General features: G+C 39.5%; 1 protein-coding gene across 7 annotated transcripts in view; it reads left to right on the top strand.

Moving 5' to 3' along the window:
* Tp53bp1 (tumor protein p53 binding protein 1) overlaps nt 1–23,277 on the top strand; it is an 85,950-nt gene that overhangs the window by 57,260 nt on the left and 5,413 nt on the right. For 4 of the 7 annotated variants that reach the window (XM_076850648.2, XM_076850647.2, XM_076850646.2 and 1 more), the window contains 8 exons: nt 10,333–10,604; nt 11,238–11,387; nt 11,685–12,115; nt 15,260–15,451; nt 15,848–16,063; nt 17,770–17,985; nt 21,616–21,710; nt 22,673–22,872. In XM_076850648.2, the coding sequence (XP_076706763.2) occupies nt 10,333–10,604; nt 11,238–11,387; nt 11,685–12,115; nt 15,260–15,451; nt 15,848–16,063; nt 17,770–17,985; nt 21,616–21,710; nt 22,673–22,872 (1,772 nt within the window). Of the gene's footprint in view, nt 1–10,332; nt 10,605–11,237; nt 11,388–11,684; nt 12,116–15,259; nt 15,452–15,847; nt 16,064–17,769; nt 17,986–21,615; nt 21,711–22,672; nt 22,940–23,277 lie in introns of all 7 variants that reach the window. The other 3 variants (XM_076850650.2, XM_076850649.2, XR_013090766.2) reach the window with 2 other exon arrangements.

Here is a 23,277-nt window from a genome sequence, read left to right as displayed (position 1 = left end):
TGTTATTCTTAGTACTTCATTTAGCATTTATTCTGATACTTTCTAAAGTATGTATTTCTGGAAACAATAGTACTGTTAGATAGTCTAGAGGGAAGAGTTTCATGGTCATGAATAAGTGTAAGATACCAAATGTTATTCAACCCTATCACTACCACCATGGTCATAGAAATTCACATATAATCACATTTAAGGTTCTGAGAAGAATTCTGGTAAATATGGCTATTTTAGTCTGCTTAACCCAGTACTTCCTGAACTTATTTTTCTTTGAACATATATTAAGATAATGCCTATTATATGCCTATGGAGTATGGTTTGTTAAATACTAATTAAATAAAATAATAATAAAGACTAATCTTTAAATAATAACTTTAATATTTACTCACATAACATTTGTTATGTGCCAGGGATTATTATAAGAACTTTAGTGAACTAACTTATTTAATTCTCAAAATTTTGCTGTGAGCCGGGCATAATCCCTACGGTGCATTATGTAGCACCGTAATCCCTGCGGCTCAGGAGGCTGAGGCAGGAGGATTGCAGGTTCAAAGGTTCAAAGCCAGCCTCAGCAATTTAGTGAGGCCCTAAGCAACTGAGTAAGACCCTGTCTCAAGATGTAAGGGCTGGGGTTGTAGCTCAGTGTGTGAGACATTGTGTTCGATTCTCAGCAGTGCATATAAATAAATGAATAAAATCAAGTCCATCAACATTGAAAAAAAAAGGGGCTGGGATTCAACTCAGTGCTTAAGCACCCCTGGGTTCAATCCCTGATACCCCCCCTCCAAAAAAAATGCTGTAAGATAAGATAGGGTTATTATTATCATTTTGTAGATGAGGACACAGAGGCATAAGAAGTTAAAATATTGACTAAAGTTTTGTAGAGCCAATAGAAGAATGAGTATTCAATTCAGGTGGTATAATTTCAGAGCTTGTGTTCCCAATCTCTACATTATGCAGCCTTTGAAGACAAAAAGTGATATGTGCCAAAAGAAAGGCACATATCATGGTAGTTCTAAGGAGGAATAAATTCATTGGAAGATAATTTTGTTTAAGTCTTTTTGGGTGAGAAAAAACATTTTGAGATGGACATTAAAGATTTTAGATATTGGGAGATAGGAGGAAAGGGCTTGGTGAGCAGAGGCACAGAGGCAGAAAGCAAAGAGCATACAGAAACAGTTGGTGGGCAGCACATAACTGACGTGTGTGGGGTGGACAGGGATTTGGGCAGAGAACTTTGGGGAATACTCCTAGGTGTAAAACTATTCATGTTCTGGGAAGGAGAGAAAACATAACAATGAAGAACTTTGCTTTCTGTCATCTCTTACAGCTCTTGTTTCTTTTGTCATCTTTTGAAGATTTTTTTCCTGTATTTGCCAGCAGTTTCCTAGTACTGTGGCAGACACTGGGACTGTGAAGATGAAGAGATAATGTTCCTGATCTGTAGGCACTTACAGTTGACATGTAACAAGTCCAGAACTTGTTGATTGCTGTAGTAGAAGGGTTGGAGGATATGCTAGAAATAAGGGATGGAGCCTACAAGCCTATCTGAGGAGGTTGAAAGGCCTCACAGAAGATATAGTGCTCAGAGGAGTATGACAGATAACACTAAGAGGTAGGGTAGGTAGGAGGATATTCCAAACAGAATGTAAAGTAGATGCAATGCTGGATTATTATTTTTACTCTCAGTGACAAAAACATGTTTGGTAAGGAAGGCTGAGTAAAGGTACTGTTGAGATTGGTAATGGCCTAGGGCCTAGTGCTTTATATGTCATAGAAAAGAGGATAGATTTTTTAAAAGTATTTTTATTAGTTGTTGGTGAGCTTTTTTATTTTATTTGTTTGTATGCGGTGCTGAGAATCAAACCCAGTGCCTCACACATGCTAGGCAAGTGCACTACCACTGTGCCGCAGTCTCTGGCTGGGCATAAATCACGAGTCTCCACACAGCTTGTAGATTCAAACAGCAATTCTTTATTCCCGAACTCATACCGGCCTTCTACAAACACGTTCTGGGGGAATCCATGTTCTCTGCCCAAATCCACTTCTGCCCAAAATCACTACTCTGCCCAAATCCACTCCGCATGGGCTTCTGTCTCCCAAAATATCCTGTCTTACCCTAAGCACTCAAGAGGAACTCAGCAGCAGGATACGCCCTATTCTAAAGGGGGAACACCCTAATCTCCTATTATGCTAAACTGCCCTATTCTAAAGGGGGAACACCCTAATCTCCTATTATGCTAAACCGCCCTATTCTAAAGGGGGAACACCCTAAACACGGATCCTGCCCTGGTCCTTGAGCAAGGTCACCTTTCAGAAGTCCTTCCACTAGACAGCATGGGAGTAAGCTGGCAAGGAATTTGTCATACCTACTTGGCTGATGGCTCCCAGCATCTCCCCCCTTCTGATTAATTAAACAACAAGTAATGTGGCTTAAGGACCGTGCCTGGTAGGTTGTCCAGTTCAACATATGGCTCTTACCCGTCATTGGAAAACTGACCTTTAGGCGTCAGCCTCCTGTCTTAGGTTGATACCACTGCAACTGGATCATACCCGTCACTGACTACCGGTCCAGCATACAGCCATACTTGTGGATAGGTCTATGCACCAGTGGGGGGGTGAGGTTCTTTGCCTCACCTCTGTTGGCCCCCAAATTTGGCCTTGGTGCCAGTGGGGGAGTGAGGTTAATGTGGCTTAAGGACCGTGCCTGGTAGGTTGTCCAATTCAACATATGGTTCTTACCCGTCATCGGAAAACTGACCTTTAGGCAACTGACCTTTAGGCGTCAGCCTCCTGTCTTAGGTTGATACCACTGCAATTGGATCATACCCGTCACTGACTACCGGTCCAGCATATAGCCATTGGCCCCCAAATTTTAGACCATCACTAGCAGAAGGGAGGAGGATACAGAAATGCCACGACACCAAGCCAATTGACAGTTCCTTTGGAAAAATTGCATCATTGGTGACACCATCAGCAAAGATCACTGGTGACACCATCAGCAAAGATATGCCAGCATTACCACAATTTGCTGCACTAAACGTAGTTACATAGTCCAGGCAAGTTCTGTAAGCAGTTCAAAGGGGAGGAATCTATCAATCTGTCCGTTTCCTCCCAAAGTAAGTTGACTCCTTGATTGAGCATACTTGTTGAGTTATATTCATTGGGATGAAGATAGGAATTCTGGCAATAATGCTAAAAAGACATTATCCTGAAAAGAATTATTAAATATAATGAAAAGGAAAGGTGAAAGTAAACAAACAGATCTGTTAACCTCCTTAAAAAACAATCCTTAACAGCTGTTTACCTGATTTAAATTAGTAAACAAGCAGATCTGTTAACCACCTTTAAAAACAATCCTTAACAGCTATTTACCTAATTTAAATTAAGCCATTTAAATCACGTGAATAAAAAAAAAAATTCGGATCCATTTTCTCATGAGCGCTCCTCATATATGAAATACGCACACACAGACATACAACACAAAACACAAATGTGCAAACAAACGTACAAACATAAATAATAAAGGCCTTGTAGCTTTACCTAGGTGAAATCTCCATTGCAATGTTTAAAAACTCTATAGTCAAAAAATAAAACTGATCAGAAAAACATTAACCTAGGTTTGTATGAGCTCAAAAAATAAAAATAGAACCTTATGATGTGGAAAAATGCAATAATAAAATAGATATTGAAAAAAGCATCCTGGTTAATCACAGTCACAGATGTAAGAATGGCCAAGCTGGAGTTCTGGATATCAGCTGTTATGGATTTGAGTCAAATCATCTTCTTTTTGATCTGTAGAAATCGTTTTAGTTAGTCTTTCTGGAATCCAAATCGTTTGCTGTTCTCCTGTGGAAAAACAAAAACAGAACCCCGACTCCAGAAAATCACTGGGTCAGGATCTTTCCATTGTCCTGTTAGAATATCTTTCCAAAGTATTTTAGTCTTATGTACATTTTTTGGATACATATGTCTTTCTGTAGCACTAAGTCCTGATGAATCCAAATTTAAAAAGTTTAGAGTAAAAAGGGTTATTTTAAGTTTATCTTTGGGGGATATATACCCCTTTCCAATTTTTAAAATTAACTAGGCTTCGAATGACGCAATCTTTTCTCCATCATGAAGGCATCTTAACCACCTTCAAATTAACCTTTTAAAGCCTTTTAATTATCATCTATACTGTACTTTTAAATGTACTTTTTCATTACCTACAGCTTCGCTCTTTTAAACGAGGCTTAGACTCTGTTTAAATCGCTTAATATTAGTTTACATGGCTGCCCTTCAACCAAAGGCCTTTTTTACTCCATTAAGAAGCTTTGCCTCAATCTGCCATGTACAAATACCTTTTTCTTCTTACTTCCTTTCTCACGCTTTTAAGGTAAGTCTAGTTTCCTCAAAATCTTTTTAAATGGCATTTTACAACTTTTTACTTTACCACACAGAGATTATCTCATCTAGAAACATTTATTTTTCTATTAACCTTTTATATTAAAATATATTTTCACATCTTCAATCTTTTAATATCTCTTTTCTAACCGTTAACCCTTTTTATAAATTTACATTCTGAAATAACCCTTATAAAATTTCTGATTTAGACAAATTACTCCACTTTAATAAGATGAAATACTTTCATGGTTTTTTTTTTTATGGTACTATAATACTGTAATTGAAACCCAACTGAAACTTCTTATACTCTTTGTATGTAAATTACACCTGATAGAATCTTAACACTTAGTAACCTTGTTTCAGCAAAGACATAGACCAAAGCAATATTAAACATTTTTCCATTCACCAATTTATGAAAACACGCATAATGATTAAATATATTATCTTATGTAACTTAATAAGTAAAGAGTACTTGATTTCATATTTAGTGGTTGATATTTTAACACTCTAGTTTTGTGAATTAATCAGATGTCTATAAAAACCAAGATCTTAGACAAGCGTAGTAAACAGAACTAGCCATCTCTTTCTTGTTGAAGAAAAATCCTTCTACAGGATACCATGATGGTCCCATTGAAATATTTAACAACTTCTCGTTTAAAAGCCATGGGCTGCATTTTTGTATTGTATCAACATATGCCCTAGCTGTTCTTGGTCTTACTGGGGTGCCTTTTTTCTCTAACAATTTCTCTTCCTCGGAGGTGAACAACTTCAAACCTTGAGTTAACCATTTTCCCCAGTTTGCCTGAGAAAGTTCTAGGAACAGGCAACTTGAAATAAAAACAAAATAAATCAGAAGGAGAACACATTGTTTTTTGAAATGGTCACCCATTCTCTCACCTTCCCTCAGGGGCGAGCAATTTCACTTACCCCCAAGCTTCAGGCGTTCTGCGTACGAGCCACCAGATGCCGCAGTCTCTGGCTGGGCACAAATCACGAGTCTCCACACAGCTTGTAGATTCAAACAGCAATTCTTTATTCCCGAACTCATACCGGCCTTCTACAAACACGTTCTGGGGGAATCCATGTTCTCTGCCCAAATCCACTTCTGCCCAAAATCACTACTCTGCCCAAATCCACTCCGCATGGGCTTCTGTCTCCCAAAATATCCTGTCTTACCCTAAGCACTCAAGAGGAATTCAGCAGCAGGATACGCCCTATTCTAAAGGGGGAACACCCTAATCTCCTATTATGCTAAACTGCCCTATTCTAAAGGGGGAACACCCTAATCTCCTATTATGCTAAACCGCCCTATTCTAAAGGGGGAACACCCTAAACACGGATCCTGCCCTGGTCCTTGAGCAAGGTCACCTTTCAGAATTCCTTCCACTAGACAGCATGGGAGTAAGCTGGCAAGGAATTTGTCGTACCTACTTGGCTGATGGCTCCCAGCACCACTGAGCCACAATCCCAGCCCAAGAGGGTAGATTTTTTATCTCCTGTGTTGTGGGAATCATTTAAAAGTTTTTGGGAGAAGGAGTTACATGCTCAGATTTGCATGTTGGAAGTGTCAGATTGGTGACAGGATGACAGTGAATTGCAGTGGGTTGAGATTAGAGGCATAATTTAGGAAAGAGATAATGAATGTCAAGGTAGTACTGAGGCAATAAGGGCTGAGAGGAGAGAATAGATGCAAGAAATATATAAAGGGAAGAATTGATAGACCCTTGTGAACTCCTGAATGTGAAGATTTAGGCAAAAGGAGCAATCTAATATGACGCTGGGTAGCTACATAGATGGTGATACTGTGAACTGAGATAGAGAAAATAAGTAGGCTTCTGGTTTGCAAGACAAGATCCTTCATTCAGTAAACATTCACTGAGGGCCTCATTTGTGACAGGCAGTGTACTCTATTTTGGTATTATATCCAGAGAAGATGGTTAAGATTTCTATCTTCATATATCTTATGGGGCAATACACAGGAAAATAAGTGAACATATTCACTTTTGGATTAATGCAGTAAGATGTAAATCATAGCAATTTTGTTAAATAAATCATTTTAAAAAATAATTAGTTTCAGGTGGACACACAAAACCTTTATTTGATTTATTTTTATCTGGTGCTGAGGATCGAACCCAGTGCCGTACACGTGCTAGGCAAGTGCTGTACCACTGCGCCACAACCCCAGTCCTAAATAAATCACTTTAAACGGGGGCGGGGGGGCGGGGGAAATAAAGCCATAACAGGCTAACTTAGAACTTTGGCTCCAATCATTATAAGAGTAGGAGCCTCTACTGTTGTAAAGGCAGTTAGGCTGGCTATTGATTTTTGGACCTGCTGTAAACTGAGATATAGCCTGAGACCCCTACTTATTTGCCATGTCTGAGAAAATAAATCATCTTACATTCTGGGCTCATGACACCTACTTTAGTTAAGTGATCTTGGCAGACTGTACTAACTTGGATCCAGTTAGAGCCAGAAAGTTGGATAATAGGAGATAGTAATTGGAGAGTGGCTTCTTTGTAGTTGAGACTTTGGGGGTGTACAATAAGAACCTATAAGTAGATATTGGGGTCAAGTAGAGGAAAAGGGTAATGATGGTAATTAGTTCAGAAAACTAGGAAGTTGCTGTGAGTCATCTAATGGATATGAGCCATTGAGAAGATGTTAGAATCAGAGATGGGGAAGGCAGGAGGGCTGTGAACCAGTAGTTAAGGTCAACATGTGAGAGTGATTGAAAGGATACTAGTAGATAATAGAGGAAGGGGAGAAGATGGTTGAAAAGAAGAGTGGTTTGGTAGGAGTATGAGGTTAGGAAATAGAAATGGTATTTATATTAATAGTATTTATGTAGCAGGGAAGTCTTACCCTTTTAAAACTCTTTTATGGAAGTTTGATTGGAAAAAAATCTGCCTTCACTAGATAGAGCTGCTGGGGATGTGATAAGCACTGTGGATATCTAGAATTCATTCATTGAGGCAAGGAAATAAGAGACAGGTTCATAGATTGAGTTATGAATGTGTTAGATTTCAGGTGTCCGGTACATCCAAGGGGAAGAATTTGGTAGGTGTTTGTGTCTCAATTAAATGCCAGTAATTTAATTGAGTTTGTACTGTTAGATCGCAGGGGTGAGTGTGGTAAACCTACCTAGGGAAAGCATATAAGAATGAGGAAAGAAATGAGAACAGAATCCTGGAAAATACCAGTTTTAAAGGCAGAGATAAAGGAGCCCCAAAAGAAGCATAAAAAGGAATAGCCAAAACAAGACTCCTAAAGTGCAAGAAATAAAATCAAGAATTAATAAATGTGATGGACTCAAACTAAAAGCTTCTTTTCAGCAAAAGAAACGAATCCATGAGGACTGGGGATGTGGCTCAAGCAGTAGCGCGCTCGCCTAGCTTGCATGCGGTCCGGGTTCGATCCTCAGCACCACATACAAACAAAGATGTTGTGTCCGCCGAAAACTGAAAAAAAAAAATTCTCTCTCTCTCTCTCAAAAAAAATAATAAATAAGTAAAAAGAGCAGTTTCTTAATGTAATATTAGGATACTTAACACTAAATACTTCTGCTTCTATGGAACTTAAAAAAAAAAAACAAAAAACAAAGAAACAAAGAAACAATCAATGAGGTGAAGAGAGAGCCTACATTTTGAGAGCAAATTTTTGCCACATGTCAGATAGAGCACTAATCTCCAGGATCTATAAAGAACTCAAAAAACTTCACACACACAAGAAACAAACAACCCAATCAATAAATGGGCTACGGAGCTGAACAGATATTTCTCAGAAGAAGATGTATATTCGATCAGTAAATATATGAAAAAATGTTCATCATCTCTAGCAATTAAAGAAATGCAAATCAAAACTACTCTAAGATTTCATCTTTACTCCAGTCAGGATGGCAGCTATCAAGAATACAAACAATAATAAGTGTTGGCAAGGATGTGGGGGAAAAGGCACACTCATACATTTTAGTGGGACTGCAATTTGGTGTAACCACTCTGATAAGCAGTATGCAGATTCCTTAGAAAACTTGGAATGGAACCACCATTTGACCCAGCTATCCCACTCCTCGGTCTGTACCCTAAGGACTTAAAATCAGCATACTGTAGTAACATAGCCACATCAATGTTTATAGCAGCTCAATTCACAATAGCTATAGTGTGGAACCAACCTAGATGCCCTTCAGTAGATGAATGGATAAAGAAACTGTGGTATATATACCCAATGGAATATTACTCAGCATTAAAAGAGAATAAAATTATGGCATTTGCAGGTAAATGTAAGGAGTTGGAGAAGAAAATATCATGCTAAGTGAAGTAAGCCAATCCCAAAAAAACCAAAGGCCAAATTTTCTCTGTGATATGTGGATGCTGATCCATAATCGGGCAGGGCATAGGAAAAATGGAGGAACTTTGATTGGGCAAAGGGAAGGGAGGGTTGGGTAGGGGCCATGGGGTCAGGAAAGATGGTGGAATGAGATGAATATCATTACCCTAGGTATATATATGGTGCGATGCTACATCATGTACAACCAGAGAAATAAAAAAGTTGTGCTGCAATTGTGTACCATGAATCAAAATGCATTCTGCTGTCATGTATAACTAATTAAAAAAAAAAAAAGAAATGCAAAAAATAAAAAAAAGGAGTAGCCAAAGAGGTAGGATAAAAAAAAGAGAATTATGTTATGGATTTTAAAGAAGGGAGACGTAAAAAATAATAATTTCATAGGATTAGCTAAGTGTATGTATGTGTGTACATTGCATATTGTCTTCCCAGAGAAACTGTAAACTTGTTGATGGAAGAGTCATATTATACTTCTCTGTATCCTTTCTGACATTTAACACAGTGTCATGTGAACAGCCTACACTCAATGGCAGATGTTGTAAATTATGCTGTAATTTCTTTATTGTGTGCCTATAGGGGACATTGCTGATTGGTCCTTTGAACCCTGGGGTTTAGCCTCAGAAGGCTTAAAACTAGGCTCTATGCAGCCACTACTGGCCCATTAAAGTGGGAATGTGAGATGAAGCCAAATTGACATTCTTTGTTCCCCTCATACTGAAAACTCATAGATTGATTACAGTCATTTCAGTATTCATTTTTCCTACAGTGATAACCATTTTTAGTCCATTTTTTTACTATAATTGTCTGCTTCCTTGGTCACTTATTGAAAGGTGATATAGAAAAATCATGTTAAAAAGTGTGTAATTAATGCTGCCCACTGTTTGTGTCTGTTTGGATTTTTTTTAGTTGTAGATGGACACAATGCATTTATTTAATTTATTTTTTTAATGTGGTGCTGAGGATTGAATCCAGTGTCTCACACGTGCTAGGCAAGCGCTCTACCACCGAGCTACAACTCCAGCCCCTGCCCACTGTTAGTGAAGTACTTGGAGAAGGACTCCCAATGACCCATTTTCTCCTCTAACCTACCTACCTACCTCCTTGCTTTTCTTCACTAAGGAAATTACCACCGTCTTCTAGGTTAGAATTTTTGCTAGGCACAAAAGGTTGCAAACTTTTCCAATAAAAAGATAACAGCTCAGTATAAAGGTTTCTTTCTTATTAATCATTTGTTATTTTTACTTTTTATTGAGATTTCATATATACCCCGTAAAATTGAACAGATCCTAAGCATTGAGTGACCTTTGATTTTTTTTTTTTTCCCCTTAGAGACAGGATCTTGTTAAGGAGTTAGTTGCCCAGGCTAGCCTGAAACTTGTAGTCCTCCTCCTTTAGCCTTTCAAGTATCTGAGATTTCAGGAGTTCTGACAATTTTATGTAACTACTACTCAAAATAGATTCAGAACATTTCTATTATTTCAGAAAGTTCCCTCCTGATTTTCACTTTTCTGAATTGAAATTTCTTGCTATCTCTAGGATTTTCAAACCATCACATTGGCACTGTTACTCTGCTTTCTTTTAGCTTTTGTATCCATTTCTTCTCTGCAGGAGACTGAAGAACCAATTGTAGAGTGTCAGGAATGTGAAACTGAAGTTTCCCCTTCACAGACTGGGGGTTCCTCAGGTGATCTGGGGGATATCAGCTCCTTCTCCTCAAAGGCATCCAGTTTACACCGCACATCAAGTGGGACAAGTCTTTCAGCCATGCACAGCAGTGGCAGTTCAGGGAGAGGAGCCGGACCACTCAAAGGAAAAACCAGTGGGACAGAACCTGCAGATTTTGCCTTACCCAGCTCTCGAGGAGGCCCAGGAAAACTGAGGTGCAGACAGGGTCTCCCAAGAGAGAGTCACAGCAGGGGCAGGGTTGCTGACATTGTAATATCACGAGAAAAGGGGAGTAATGGGAAATCCCTGTCTTCGATTTAGGATGAATTGACTTCGTCTTCATCTCCATTTATTCCTTTCCTATTTGGGGTTGGTATGGGAGGAGCCCTGTGGAAAATAGATTTTGTTGGCAAAGAAGCCCTTGAGAAAATGTAGAAAACAGGTGAGGGAACTTTGGGAATGCTGGGCAGTTGCTTCTACCACCCCTGTATTCTGCAGCCTACCCACATTTTGGTTGGGAAAACAGGAAGTTTGGGATGGTGGCCCCACTTGATGTGTCTCTCAGCTTTTTTTTTTTTTTTTTTATCCTTTGAAGGGCAGAAATAGGTGTGCTGGTTTTAAGGGCAGCAGTAGGAAGTTTTGTCAGGAGGGAGTAGACATTCATACAGGAAGATGTCCTTCATTTGTTATCTCATACTTTGAACTCTCTGGCTGAGATTTTGGTGGTGGATGTGTGAACCACCTTTCTGCTGCCCTAGCACATGTAGATTGGTTGGAGGGCCACGGGGAGACTATGAAGGAGGATCCAGTAGCAGGTACTATCAGACTAACCTGTCTTCATTCTCTAGTCCTAGAAAAGGGGTCAGTCAGACAGGGGCGCCGGTGTGTGAGGAGGATGGTGATGCAGGCCTTGGCATCAGACAGGGAGGGAAAGCTCCAGTCACGCCACGTGGGCGCGGGCGAAGGGGCCGCCCACCTTCTCGGACTACTGGAACCAGGTACCCGGGTAGTGTGAGATAAATTTAGTCTGTGACTTGACTTGTTCAGAAAATAATAGGAATAGAGAGAACAGATGGGAGTAGAGAGTGTGTGGGGTATTCAGAGGGAGAAGAGGGTCCCATGCTGACTGGGGAGTGGGCAGAATGAGACCATGAGAGCCCAGGTGTACTTATGCCTGTGATAAGGTTAATAAAGAATGGGCTACCCAGAACCATAGACAAAGGAGTGGGGAAATTGGTAGATATAAACTTCTGTCTTATATTCACTGCCTTTTTCTGTCTCTTTTATCTCTTTAGAGAAACAGTTGTGCCTGGCCCATTGGGCATAGAGGACATTTCACCCAGCATGTCACCAGATGATAAATCCTTCACCCGAATTGTGCCCCGTGTGCCAGATTCTACGAGACGAGCAGACCTGGGTGCTAGCGCTTTGCGTCGTAGTGATTCTCCAGAGATTCCTTTCCAGGCTGCTACTGGCTCCTCTGATGGCTTAGATGCATCCTCTCCAGGGAACAGCTTTGTAGGGCTCCGTGTTGTAGCCAAGTGGTCATCCAATGGCTATTTTTACTCTGGGAAAATCACACGAGATGTTGGAGCTGGGAAGTATAAATTGCTCTTTGATGATGGGTACGAGTGTGATGTGTTGGGCAAAGACATTCTTTTGTGTGACCCCATCCCGCTTGATACTGAAGTGACGGCTCTCTCGGAGGATGAGTATTTCAGTGCAGGTAATAAAAGAACTAGATCTGTAGAGATTGTGCCCTAAGACTGTCTATATTCTATTGTGTCAGTAATTACCAAGACATCTCCTCCAGCCTATTCCTTTTCTAGGATCTCTAAAGTCAGAGATTCCATTACTATGAAACAGTTTATTCTTACCACTTGGTTTTTTGTTTGTTGCATTTTTTAAATAAACTTTTTGGAATAATTTTAGATTTAGAGAAAAATTGCAACGTACAGAATGCTGATAGCACAAAGTTCCTGTGTACCCTCTATCCAGCTTTCTTTATTGTTAGCATCTTAAATTGGCATGACACATTTGTCAGAAACTAATGTTAGTTCCATACTATTAACTAAACTCCACACTTTACTTGGTTTTCACCAGCTTTTCTTTCATGTCCTTTTTCTGTTTCAGGATTTAATCCAGGATATCACATTATTTTTAGCTATCATGTTTTCCTTTATTCACATCTGATTTGTGGCAATGTCTGTCTTGTTTTTCATGACCTTGACAGTTTTGAGAGTACTAGACAGGTATTTTATAGAATGTTCCCCAGTTTGGGTTGTCTGATATTTTCTCATTAGCCTGGAGTTATAGGTTTTTTTTTGTTTGTTTATTTTGGTACTGGGAATTGAACCCAGGCACTTTACCACTCAGTTACATCCCCAGTCCTTTTTATTTTTTTATTTATTTGGAGACAAGGTCTTTCTAAGTTATTGAGGCCTTGCTAAGTTGCCAGTGTTGGCCTTGAACTGGTGATCCTCCTGTTTCAGCCTTCTGGGACACTGGGATTATAGACAACACACTATGATACCTTGCTTAGTTACGGGTTTTTTATAAGAATGTTAAAGAGCTTAAGTACCCTTTCACCATATCATATGGGAGCCAAGGGAGATATATGACATCACTGGTGATGTTAATCTTTATCACTGGTTATGGTGACATTTGTCAGAGTTCTGCACTTTCAGTATTAGTGTTTTTCATTTCCATATTCTGTTCTTTCACCACTGACTTTTAAACTTGCTACTTGTTTTGATAGGAACTTGGTAGGTGAGTGTGGCAAGTACATTCAGATCTTTTAACACAGGAAGAAGTTGTTAGTGCTTCGTTTGCATGCTTGACTTCAACTGCTGTTTGGTTTTTGAAGAATGGTGCTGCTTCTTATTTTTGTAGAAGCCAGTATTATTGATGGTGAGGGATTTGAGTGTGTGTTAACTATTTCACGAGCTAAGTTTTGAATATATTGGCTTCTCTGAACTAATTTGGGGATTTTTTTTTTTTTTTTTTTCATTTAAAAACATCCTGACTGAGGATTTTCTTGACATGGATTGGGATATAATGGGGAAAGCTGTCTTTCTGTTGCAGTCTTCCGAGCTCTCTCATATTTGGAATTCCCTGAGTATTTGCTGTTTGGCCCTTTATTTGTGTTAATTTTGGATAACATCATCAGCTGTATGAGGCATCAATTAGGAGCATCACATAGATTGGGGGTCTTTTATGATCTTTGATTCACAGTATGGATCAAATGCATTTTTGTTCTTTGAAGGACAAAGCCCCTGTTAGGAGCTCACTTTTGGCCCTTTTAAGACAAAGACAATTTAGTATCCAGGGTGAATAATGGCAGTAAGGGGTAGGGACTCTGTTCCATTTATTGAGTCTGTCTTCTGTTGTCAACACTAGATTGCTTCTAGTAGTAGTAGTTCTCCATTAGTGTTAAATGTATTTTTGGCCTTGGGCTTCTTTGTCTTTTTGAGTTGATCTCTGTGACTTAGTTTGGTGATAGAGATTGAAGCTAGGAGATGAATAAACAAGGGGAATGATTCTGTGGAACAGATAGGAAAGAACCAAGGCCTGCTTTCTTCTCTGTACTTTTTTCCTTGGTGAGATTCTGGGTTTCTTAAACACAAGTTAATAGGAGAGAAAAAAATTATTTATAGGAGTGAAAAATGTTAACAGTAAGTCCTTGGGTTTTTTTTTTTTTTTGTCTTTTGTACTGGAGATTGAATCCGGGGGCACTTTACCACTGAGCCATGTTCTCATCCCCCTTTTTTTTTTCTTTTTAAATTTTAAGCCAGGGCCTAGCTAAGTACTGAGGCTGGCTTGGAACTTAAAATCCTTCTGCCTCAGCCTCCTGAGTAGCTGGGGTTACAGGCTTGTACTACCACACCTGGCTCAATAATGCCTTGTTTTTGTTTTATATGTGGTATGTATATGCTGTAGATTGTTGATTGATAGAGGGGAAGAGGTATTTGTCACATAATTGGAAATAGGCCTTACCTAAAATCACACAGCAAAATTAGACCTAGGCTCAGGTCTGCTTGAATTCTAGTCCATTTTCCTTTTATGCCCCATATTGTGTACCCCAAACCTAAGGACCTTATATTCAGGTTCTGAATCAGAGCAAGAACAGGAAAGTAGGTAACGGGGAGGAAAACTTAGGTAGAAGAAAGAGGATTTACTTTTTTCTTTTCTTTACTCTGTATCTCTATTCTGATTTTGCTACACAGCAAACACACACTTATACATGCTTTTTTTACAACAATGTCATTTTTCTGTTTTCTTTTTCTTGTACTGTAGATTGAATCCAAGGGTGCTTATTCACTGAGCTATATCTCCAATCCTTTTTATTTTTTATTTTAATACTCTCTCTCTAAATTGCTTATTAGGTCCTTGCTAAGTTGCTGAGGCTGGCTTTAAACTTGTGATCCTCCTGTCTCGGCCTCCCTAGTCACTGGGATTATAGGCCTTCACCACTGCAAAGCTTACTTTTCATCTGCAGCTTAACATAAGATGTAACCACTCAGCTTCCAAAGAAACCATAATGGAAAGGTTTAGTAAGTTATAATGGAATTGTTAAGAAACCACATGCCATTTCACTTGAAGGGAACCATTTGAACCACTAACAATCCATAATAGTGGCCTCGAGAAGCTTCAGTTTATTTCATAACTGAAATTTTTCTTAATCCTATAGTAGTAGCTAAGTATGTCCTAAGTGTTACTGTTTGGAATTCACAACTGGAATTCTGTTAAATCTTAACATTGAGTCACTATTGGATCTCTGAGTTCCCTGACTCAGGCCTGCCTTGCCTTTTGAGAGGGTGCTAAGCAGCTCAAAACAACATTAGGCTTCTTTTATGTTTTTACCCTCCAGGAGTGGTGAAAGGGCATAGGAAGGAGTCTGGGGAGCTGTACTACAGCATTGAAAAAGAAGGCCAAAGGAAGTGGTATAAGCGAATGGCTGTCATCCTGTCCTTGGAGCAAGGAAACAGGCTTAGAGAGCAATATGGACTTGGCCCATACGAGGCAGTGACACCTCTCACAAAGGCAGCAGACATCAGTTTAGGTAAGGCCTTTGCTTTTTGAACAACTGCCTGTGGGACCTTTGCACTGCTTAAAGAGGGAGGAGTGGTTTAGAGCCTTCAGCAGTGTTTCCTTAACTTCTTTCAGTATGTGGCTTATTAGATGGTGATGAGCTCTCATTTCCTGGAGAACTATTCCCTCATTTGTTTCCTTCCTAGTACCAAATAGTCCTTAGGTTTTTCTGGTCTCCCCAGTTGTATAGGGGATGAAACACATCTCAGTCATGACAAAGACTGAACAGGAAATAAGATGGCCTTAAAAAAGAGGCTTCCTGCCTCTTTTGGAGGTGGGGAAAAGGCACTTTGGCATCTAAACCAGGTTCTTCTCAGGTTCTTGGAATTCAGGCCTAGACCACTGATCTTTGGCTTATCCTCTGTAGACAATTTGGTGGAAGGTAAGCGGAAACGGCGCAGTAACATCAGCTCTCCAGCTACTCCCACTGCCTCCAGCAGCAGCAGCACAACCCCTACCCGTAAGATCACAGAAAGTCCTCGTGCCTCCATGGGTGTTCCCTCAGGCAAAAGAAAACTTATCACTTCTGAAGAAGAACGGTCTCCTGCCAAGCGAGGCCGCAAGTCCACCACTGTAAAACCTGGTGAGCGCTCCATTTTGTCTCATTTCCCTCAGCAGATGATGGCAGAATGCCAAATCTGGTGCTGAAGAGATGTAGCCTAATACCTGGCAACGGCACTTCTGTCCTAGTTATAGTAGTTGGGTCCCATAAGCCTATATGTGGTACTAGAGGTAGTTAACTGCATCCCCTGTCCCCTTATACTCAACAGAGTTCAAGTGGGGTTAAATAGGAGGGGAGGACTTGATAACAAACATTCATTGACTCATGTTTGGGTTCTTGAAGGGAAAGGAATACTGAATTTTAAGCAGAATCAAATCAGGTGAGATCTCTTTCTTTGCATCATCTTCTGCCTCCTAGGAATTCTCCTCCCATCTCTGCTGCTCAGACTTTCTCAGACTTCATATTGAAGGTTTACCTCAGCCTGTGTCTCTGTTCTGCCTACTTTCCTCTAAGCAACCCCTTTGTAGTAGCTTATGTTCAGTGTTGAGAGGAGTTCAATCCATATGTTGTTTATTGAGTCTCTGCAATGGCTGGCTGAGACCTGTGAAATAATTTTGGAAACAAGTCCTCAATCTGCCCTGATGGTATTCTCATGCTAGTGCACTCATGAAATTCTGCTAGTTGTTACCATGTCCAGGCAGCAGAACTCCTTTTGTTTCCTGTGTGTTTGTTTTGTGTTATCTCCTTGTCTGTCTAGCACCACTACTGTGTTTTGAGGTATTTAAAAACAACAGCATCATCAGCTAACTTTTATTGAATATTTACTGTGTGAGACATGGAGCCTGCTTCCCATGTATTTCCTCAGGTGTAATCTTTTGAAATATAGGTGCTAGAATTTGTTTTTCAGTTGAAGAATCTGAGGCACAGAAAAGTTGGCTAGTTTTCCCAAAGTAAACCAGGATTCAAACTCAGGCAGCCTTGATTTCAGAGTCCAGCCTAGTACATATGATATCATATTGCCTCTGAGACTGTTCTCTTGCTGCTGGTTTTATTTTAGGGAGGCATGCATGACCTGTCTGTCATCTTAGCCTCCTAGCAAACCTGTGATTCAACTTCTCCAGGTCAGGTATCTGCTTTCTTCTCAAGGACTCGACTGGGGCACTTTATAGCATGGGTGTTCTGGGAGTCCTAGACTGACTGGTTCACTTAACATACCCAGGTGTTGGAAACTAGGAGTTAAGACAGAGCATTTTTATGTGGCTTCATCTACATGTAAAAGCACTTTACTATCAAGTATTTTCTGCACCATTCTGGTAAGGGTCAGATATGGGGGCGTGGGAGAATTTCTGGGCACTGTTCTTGGTAATAAAAAAACCCTTTTTTTTAAAGGCTGCTTCAAAATATCACATATCCTGGGGGAAGTCAGAGCACTGGGCAATGAAAGTGGGCTGAAGACTTCTGCTTTTCACTCTTACAACTCCTTGTTTCTATTAGAACCACCTCTTAACTTCAGATGGCCAAAATGTATGGTTTGGATACATAAAAACATACTAGCGATTTTCACTTACAAAAACAATGTACTATACATTGTCATGGCTATGTAAAATTTAACTGTAAATTTCTCTTCATTGTAATTTGATCCTATGTTGTTGGCCATTTAGAGTGCTTAGCTGTAGTAACAGTCTTTGGGTCATAACTCAGAAACATTCTTTAGGTTATGGCCTACCCATTAGATCATGCTTGGTGCTAGGGCCTTTATATCACCTAATACCTGTGCCCTTTTCCAGGTGCAGTGGGGGCAGGAGAGTTTATGAGCCCCTGTGAGAGTGGAGACAACACAGGTGAACCTTCTGCCCTGGAAGAGCAGAGAGGACCTTTACCCCTCAACAAAAGCTTGTTTTTGGGCTATGCCTTTCTCCTCACCATGGCCACAACCAGTGACAAGTTGGCCAGCCGCTCCAAATTATCAGATGGTCCTACAGGAAGCAGTGAGGAAGAAGAGGGTAAGGCCCTAGAAAGCCCTAGGGACTCTGACTTGAATGTTTTCTTCATTTTCATTCACTTTGTGTGCTGGTTGGTCCCCTACTGAGGCATGGCAGGGGCTGGGCAAGTGGCAATTAGGATCTTGGATAAGGAACTGAAAATTAATTTGTGTCCTGCTTCTTGGTTTATAGTTTCCACAGAATTCCTCTCAGTGAATGGTTCCTCAAAAGAATCCTGGTAAACAGATGGGTGATAGATTTTTTTGTCATCTGTTTTACATATAAGGAAACAAGCTGAAAGAGGTTAAATAATTGTATTTTGTCTATAATGATGGCAGACTTGGAATTAGAACCAAGTGGTCACTTTACCGTCCTGCTGCCATCCAAGTCAGTCTTGAATGCCCTACCATCTTTTCTATTTGTGTTCTAGGAACAATTTCTAGAGGAAACTCAAATTGGTGAGTCTTATTCTCTTGAGGTCTAAGTTTAAGACTGGGAGTGTGTGTGCTGCCCAGTGCCCGGGATAATTTGAGAGAAATAGCTTCTAGGCTTTTTTTAGCTCTCGTATTTTTATTTGACTGTAAACTAAATTTATATAGTTGTCACTTTGTGTTTTGGGTGAAGGTTGAAAAGAGGAGAGGTAAAATTTATTTCAGTATTCTGACAAATATGTGATCTATGAGAGAATGAACAGATACAAGTGTGTACTCTACTGTAAGTAACTGACAGTAGTATCCAAATGTGTCTGTCAAGGCTAAAGGACTAGACAGAATGATGGTTTTACAAGTCAGAGCCCTAATGTTGAGTCTTACAAGAGTTGAAATTAGGGAATGTGGTTGAAATAAAACAACATTAAAGATCTGTGATTATTGGCATTTCAGGTGTGTAGATGACTTTCCTAATTTGCCAAAACTTCTCACCAACTGCAGCCATGTGGACAAGGACATGGGAAGAGTGATCAGAAAGTTGAAATTAGGATTTATGCTATTTGGAAGGTGCACAGAGAGGCTGTAGATAGAGATGCTCTGGAGCAGGGAAGTTGGGTTGTGGGAACACGTATAATTAATGTATGGGATTTTCAAGTGTCCCGTGTGTGTGAAGCCTAGTTTGTCTTACAGAATTCAGATATTTACCTTATGGGAGATAAACAAGGCATGTGAGGAGTTTCCTAGCCAAGAATTTAGTTTTACTTTGATCACAAACATTGATCAGATATTTGGGGAGTCCCTTGAGGATTCTGTGTAAAGGTGTGTCCTGGAATTAAAACAATGTTGTCTTCTAAGCCCTTTTCTAAAGTAGCACTTTACAAGATTATACTACAGATGTTTTGTTACTTGGCACAGCATAGTCAAAAAGACTAACTTTGGTATGAGATCAGGCTGTTTCTTCAGTTCCCTAAAACTCTGTATGCCTGTGTTGAGACCTAACAAACTACTCAACAAAAACTTAAGTGAAGAGGAATTTGAAGGTTTTTATTTTTTACTTAGAAAATACAGTTATTTTATGCATCAGTTTTATGTTGGTTCCTTCATACTTTTCCCAAGAGCACCAGAATCCTTGATTTTTTTTTGCAAATGAGAATGCTTAAGGTTACCTTTATCTCAAGAAGGCTGAAGATAGCAAAGGATCATTTTAGTATAGCTATTGCAGGTGGCACACACCTGTAATCCCAGCTACTTGGGAGGCTGGGGCAGGAGTGTATCAAGTTGGAGGCCAGTGTAGGCAACTTAGCAAGACCCTGTCTCAAAAAATAAAATAAAAAGGTGGGGATATAGCTCAGTGGTAGAGCACTTGCCTTGCATGTGTGAGGCCCACGTTCCATACCATCTACCACAAAGAAAAAAGGAAAAAGAAAAAACATTCTCTGCTGAATTAAAAGTTTTCAAGAAACTATGTGTGATAGATTTTATAGATAAACAGAAATTATTTGATGCCAGTTTATAACAGGAAGTTGGTAAAATATTTAAGTTCATCTTATGAAACGTTATTAATGAGTTAGGAATATGGCCCTTGGTTTTGTTAGATGGCATATCATCAAGGATCATCAAACACAGACATTGACTGTAGAGTTGAGTTTATTTTGTAGTCTTATCTTCGTTCTACATAGTGGAATTGAGATCCTCTTCATTTTAGTCTCAAGTTGGACAGAGCCCTCTTACCTTAAAAGTAAACTGAGTCCATATTAAAGTTGAGAAGAATTGGAGAAATGGACTGCTTAAACAGGGAATACTGATCATACAAATATAAGAAACTGTTAAGGGGGATTAAAATCTAAATGGGTCAGGACTGGAATCAGATATAAAAAGAAGTCTTGAGAATCTCGAGTCAAGGACCATGAAAAGTGTCAGCAGAGACTCAGTGTCTTGGTGCTAAAGATTGTGACATAATACATTAGCAAAAGGATGCTATGACAAAGCTGTGTTCTGAATTTCTTATAACCATTTAGTTTCTAGTTTGGGTTTTCATTTTGAAAAGAATGTATACAATGTGGAATCAAGAAAAAAGCAGTGAAAGTGAACAGAATGTTCTGTCACATCTAAACAAAGATGCAGAGATCTGGGATGGGCCATCACCACCACCTGAGCAGCTCCAGCAGGCAGGGAGGTCTCCAAAGGGCATCTCTACAAGGGGTCTGCTCTACCAGGTTTTACTACTGGGGACAAGGGGGAAAGGGAGTGATCCTGGCATTGAACTTTATGCATTGGGTTGGATTTTTTATTTGTGATAAAATTCAGTTAATTAGCACTTAATTTCCCAGAAATCCTAATTAACTAAAATCTCTAATGTCTTGCTTTTCTTTTCTTTTCTTTTTTTAATGTGTTATTATATATGAGAGGAGCAGATGGCAAGAAAACAAGCTCAAATTAGATATTTGCTCAAAAGAAGCAATTTCTAATTGCCTAGGGTCATTACAGCTTCAGCCTCATCTCTCATATCTTCTACTTCACCCTCAAGACTGTAGAGCAGTCATTGATGTTCAGTGTCCTGAGGTACTTCAAGATCATCAAAGGTAGATAGTTTTCCATGAAAAGGTTGAAACAGGATTTTCTGATTAATCTTCACTTAATCAGTTAAAATTTTAAAACCATAATTTCTTTGTGCATTCTGGTTTACCAAAGTTTTAGTGTACAGGGGGTAAAAAAGGCTAATGAAGTGGGAATTTGAAGGCTTTATTTTATACAAAAAAAGATAATCAGCTATTTATCTCCACAGAAGGCAGAACTAGAAGTGGGTGTAGTTTGCCACAAGAAAGATTTAGGGTAGACTTAAGGACAACTTTCTGATGGTACGGTTATTCAAATTAGAATAAGTCACTTGGGAAATGGTTACATTGTCTATTTCCATGAATAGTCCCTGATCCAAATCTTAGTGTCCAGGAACCTTTGATGATTTTAGGTCTAGGACCTACCTCCATTCCTCCTTTTCCCACTCCCTCCTGCTCTTGTCCCTTCTTTTTGGCAGCATTTTATAGGCCTCAAGACAGATTTCTTTTTGACTCATGAAACAGCCCTTAACCTGTTTTTGGGGACACACTACTATGGAGATAGCTGGGGAGTAGAAAATGAGGCAGTCAGAAGCAGGCATAAAGTAGTAAATAAGAAACCAGTCAATTCAGTAACTATTACCTTGGTTATCTGTTTTTTTATATAGAATTTTTAGAAATTCCTCCTTTCAACAAGCAGTACACAGAATCCCAGCTTCGAGCAGGAGCTGGCTATATCCTTGAAGATTTCAATGAAGCCCAGGTGAGGAGTCTTTTTGTGTAGCTGTCCAGTGTGGCAATAATGAAAGTCTGCTTTCTTTACTGAGAAAAGGCCCGAGAGGGTCCAGGAGGTTAGATTAAAATAGACAGATTTCAGGAACTGGGAAACTGTCAAAACGTTGCATGAACCAGATGCAGTGGTAAAACGCTTGTAATCCCACCAATTTAGAAGTTGAGGCAGGGTGATTGCAAGTTCAAGACCAACCTGAACAACTTAGTGAGACATGTCTCAAAATAAAAAAAGAGCTAGGAATATAGCTCAGTAGTAGAGTGCCCTGGGTTCAACCCCAGTACCCAAAAAGTGGGAAAAAAATGTCATTGCATAAAGTTTAGTTTTTATTCTGTATAAGGAAATGTATAGAAGTTGGATTAGTTAATGGCTCTGGTTCTTCTTCTGGGATAAAGCATATTGAAATGTATGTTTAATAGAAATCCCTTTCATGTTGTTGATTCTTACCTTAAAAGGACAAATACAGGGGCTGGGGTTGTGGCTCAGGGGTAGAGCGCTTGCCTAGCATATGCAAGGCCCTGGGTTCAATCCTCAGCACCACATAAAATAAATAAATAAAATAAATGTATTGTGTCCAACTACAACTAAATAAATATGTAACACACACACATACATGTTATATATATGTTACATATATATAACATATATATACACAAATATATATTACACACACACACAGATAAAATAAAATATTTATCTATCAAATACATGGGTTTTGGTTGTTCCTAAAAGGACTTAGGTCCTCAGATGAGAGTCAGGGAGAATGTTTAGGGAAGCATTTTGAGTTTTTGAGAAAAGTGGCCTCAGTCACAAGGACAGACTAAATCATATTTTGGAAGAATCGGAAAGTCTTCCAAGCTCTTCTCCATAGCTTATTAGAGTGAAGATCTTTCCATAGACATTGCCAGATCTATTGATTGTTCTGTTCCTTCCAGTGTAACACAGCCTACCAGTGTCTCCTAATTGCGGATCAACATTGTCGAACCCGGAAGTACTTTCTGTGCCTTGCCAGCGGGATTCCTTGTGTGTCTCATGTCTGGGTCCATGACAGTTGCCATGCCAACCAGCTTCAGAACTACCGTAATTATCTGCTGCCAGCTGGGTACAGCCTTGAGGAGCAAAAAATTCTGGATTGGTGAGTATTTGAGAGCCCATCCAGAGCTGAAGAGATAGGAAGACAGCAAGCTTTTGGAAGAATCTAGGTGAGAGAATAAACGTTTTTAGAAACTGGAATGTCTGTAGAATAAATTACAGAATTTGGATGTGAAATGACTTCACCAGCTCATCTAGCTTTGTTTCCAAAGCTTAGTTCCATATTGGCTAGGAGCCCTTTGAACATGTGTGAGAATTTATATGTAGGTTCAATATTCCTAACCTATAAGGTCAGGGAACAAAGTTTAAAGTAAGCACTTAAAAAACAAAACAAAACATGGTAGTCAGAAGGGTAGGATCAGAAGGCCAGGGATCCTAGAGAATACACATAATTCACCAAGAGGGAAGGGAAGGGAAGGGAAGGGAAGAGAAGGGGGTGCCTTAGTAC

This window comes from Callospermophilus lateralis, chromosome 3, assembly GCF_048772815.1.
Source record: "Callospermophilus lateralis isolate mCalLat2 chromosome 3, mCalLat2.hap1, whole genome shotgun sequence".
NCBI lineage: Eukaryota > Metazoa > Chordata > Mammalia > Rodentia > Sciuridae > Callospermophilus > Callospermophilus lateralis.
The sequence above is the reverse complement of the archived record's forward strand: the minus strand, read 5'-3'. Positions and strand labels throughout refer to the sequence as shown.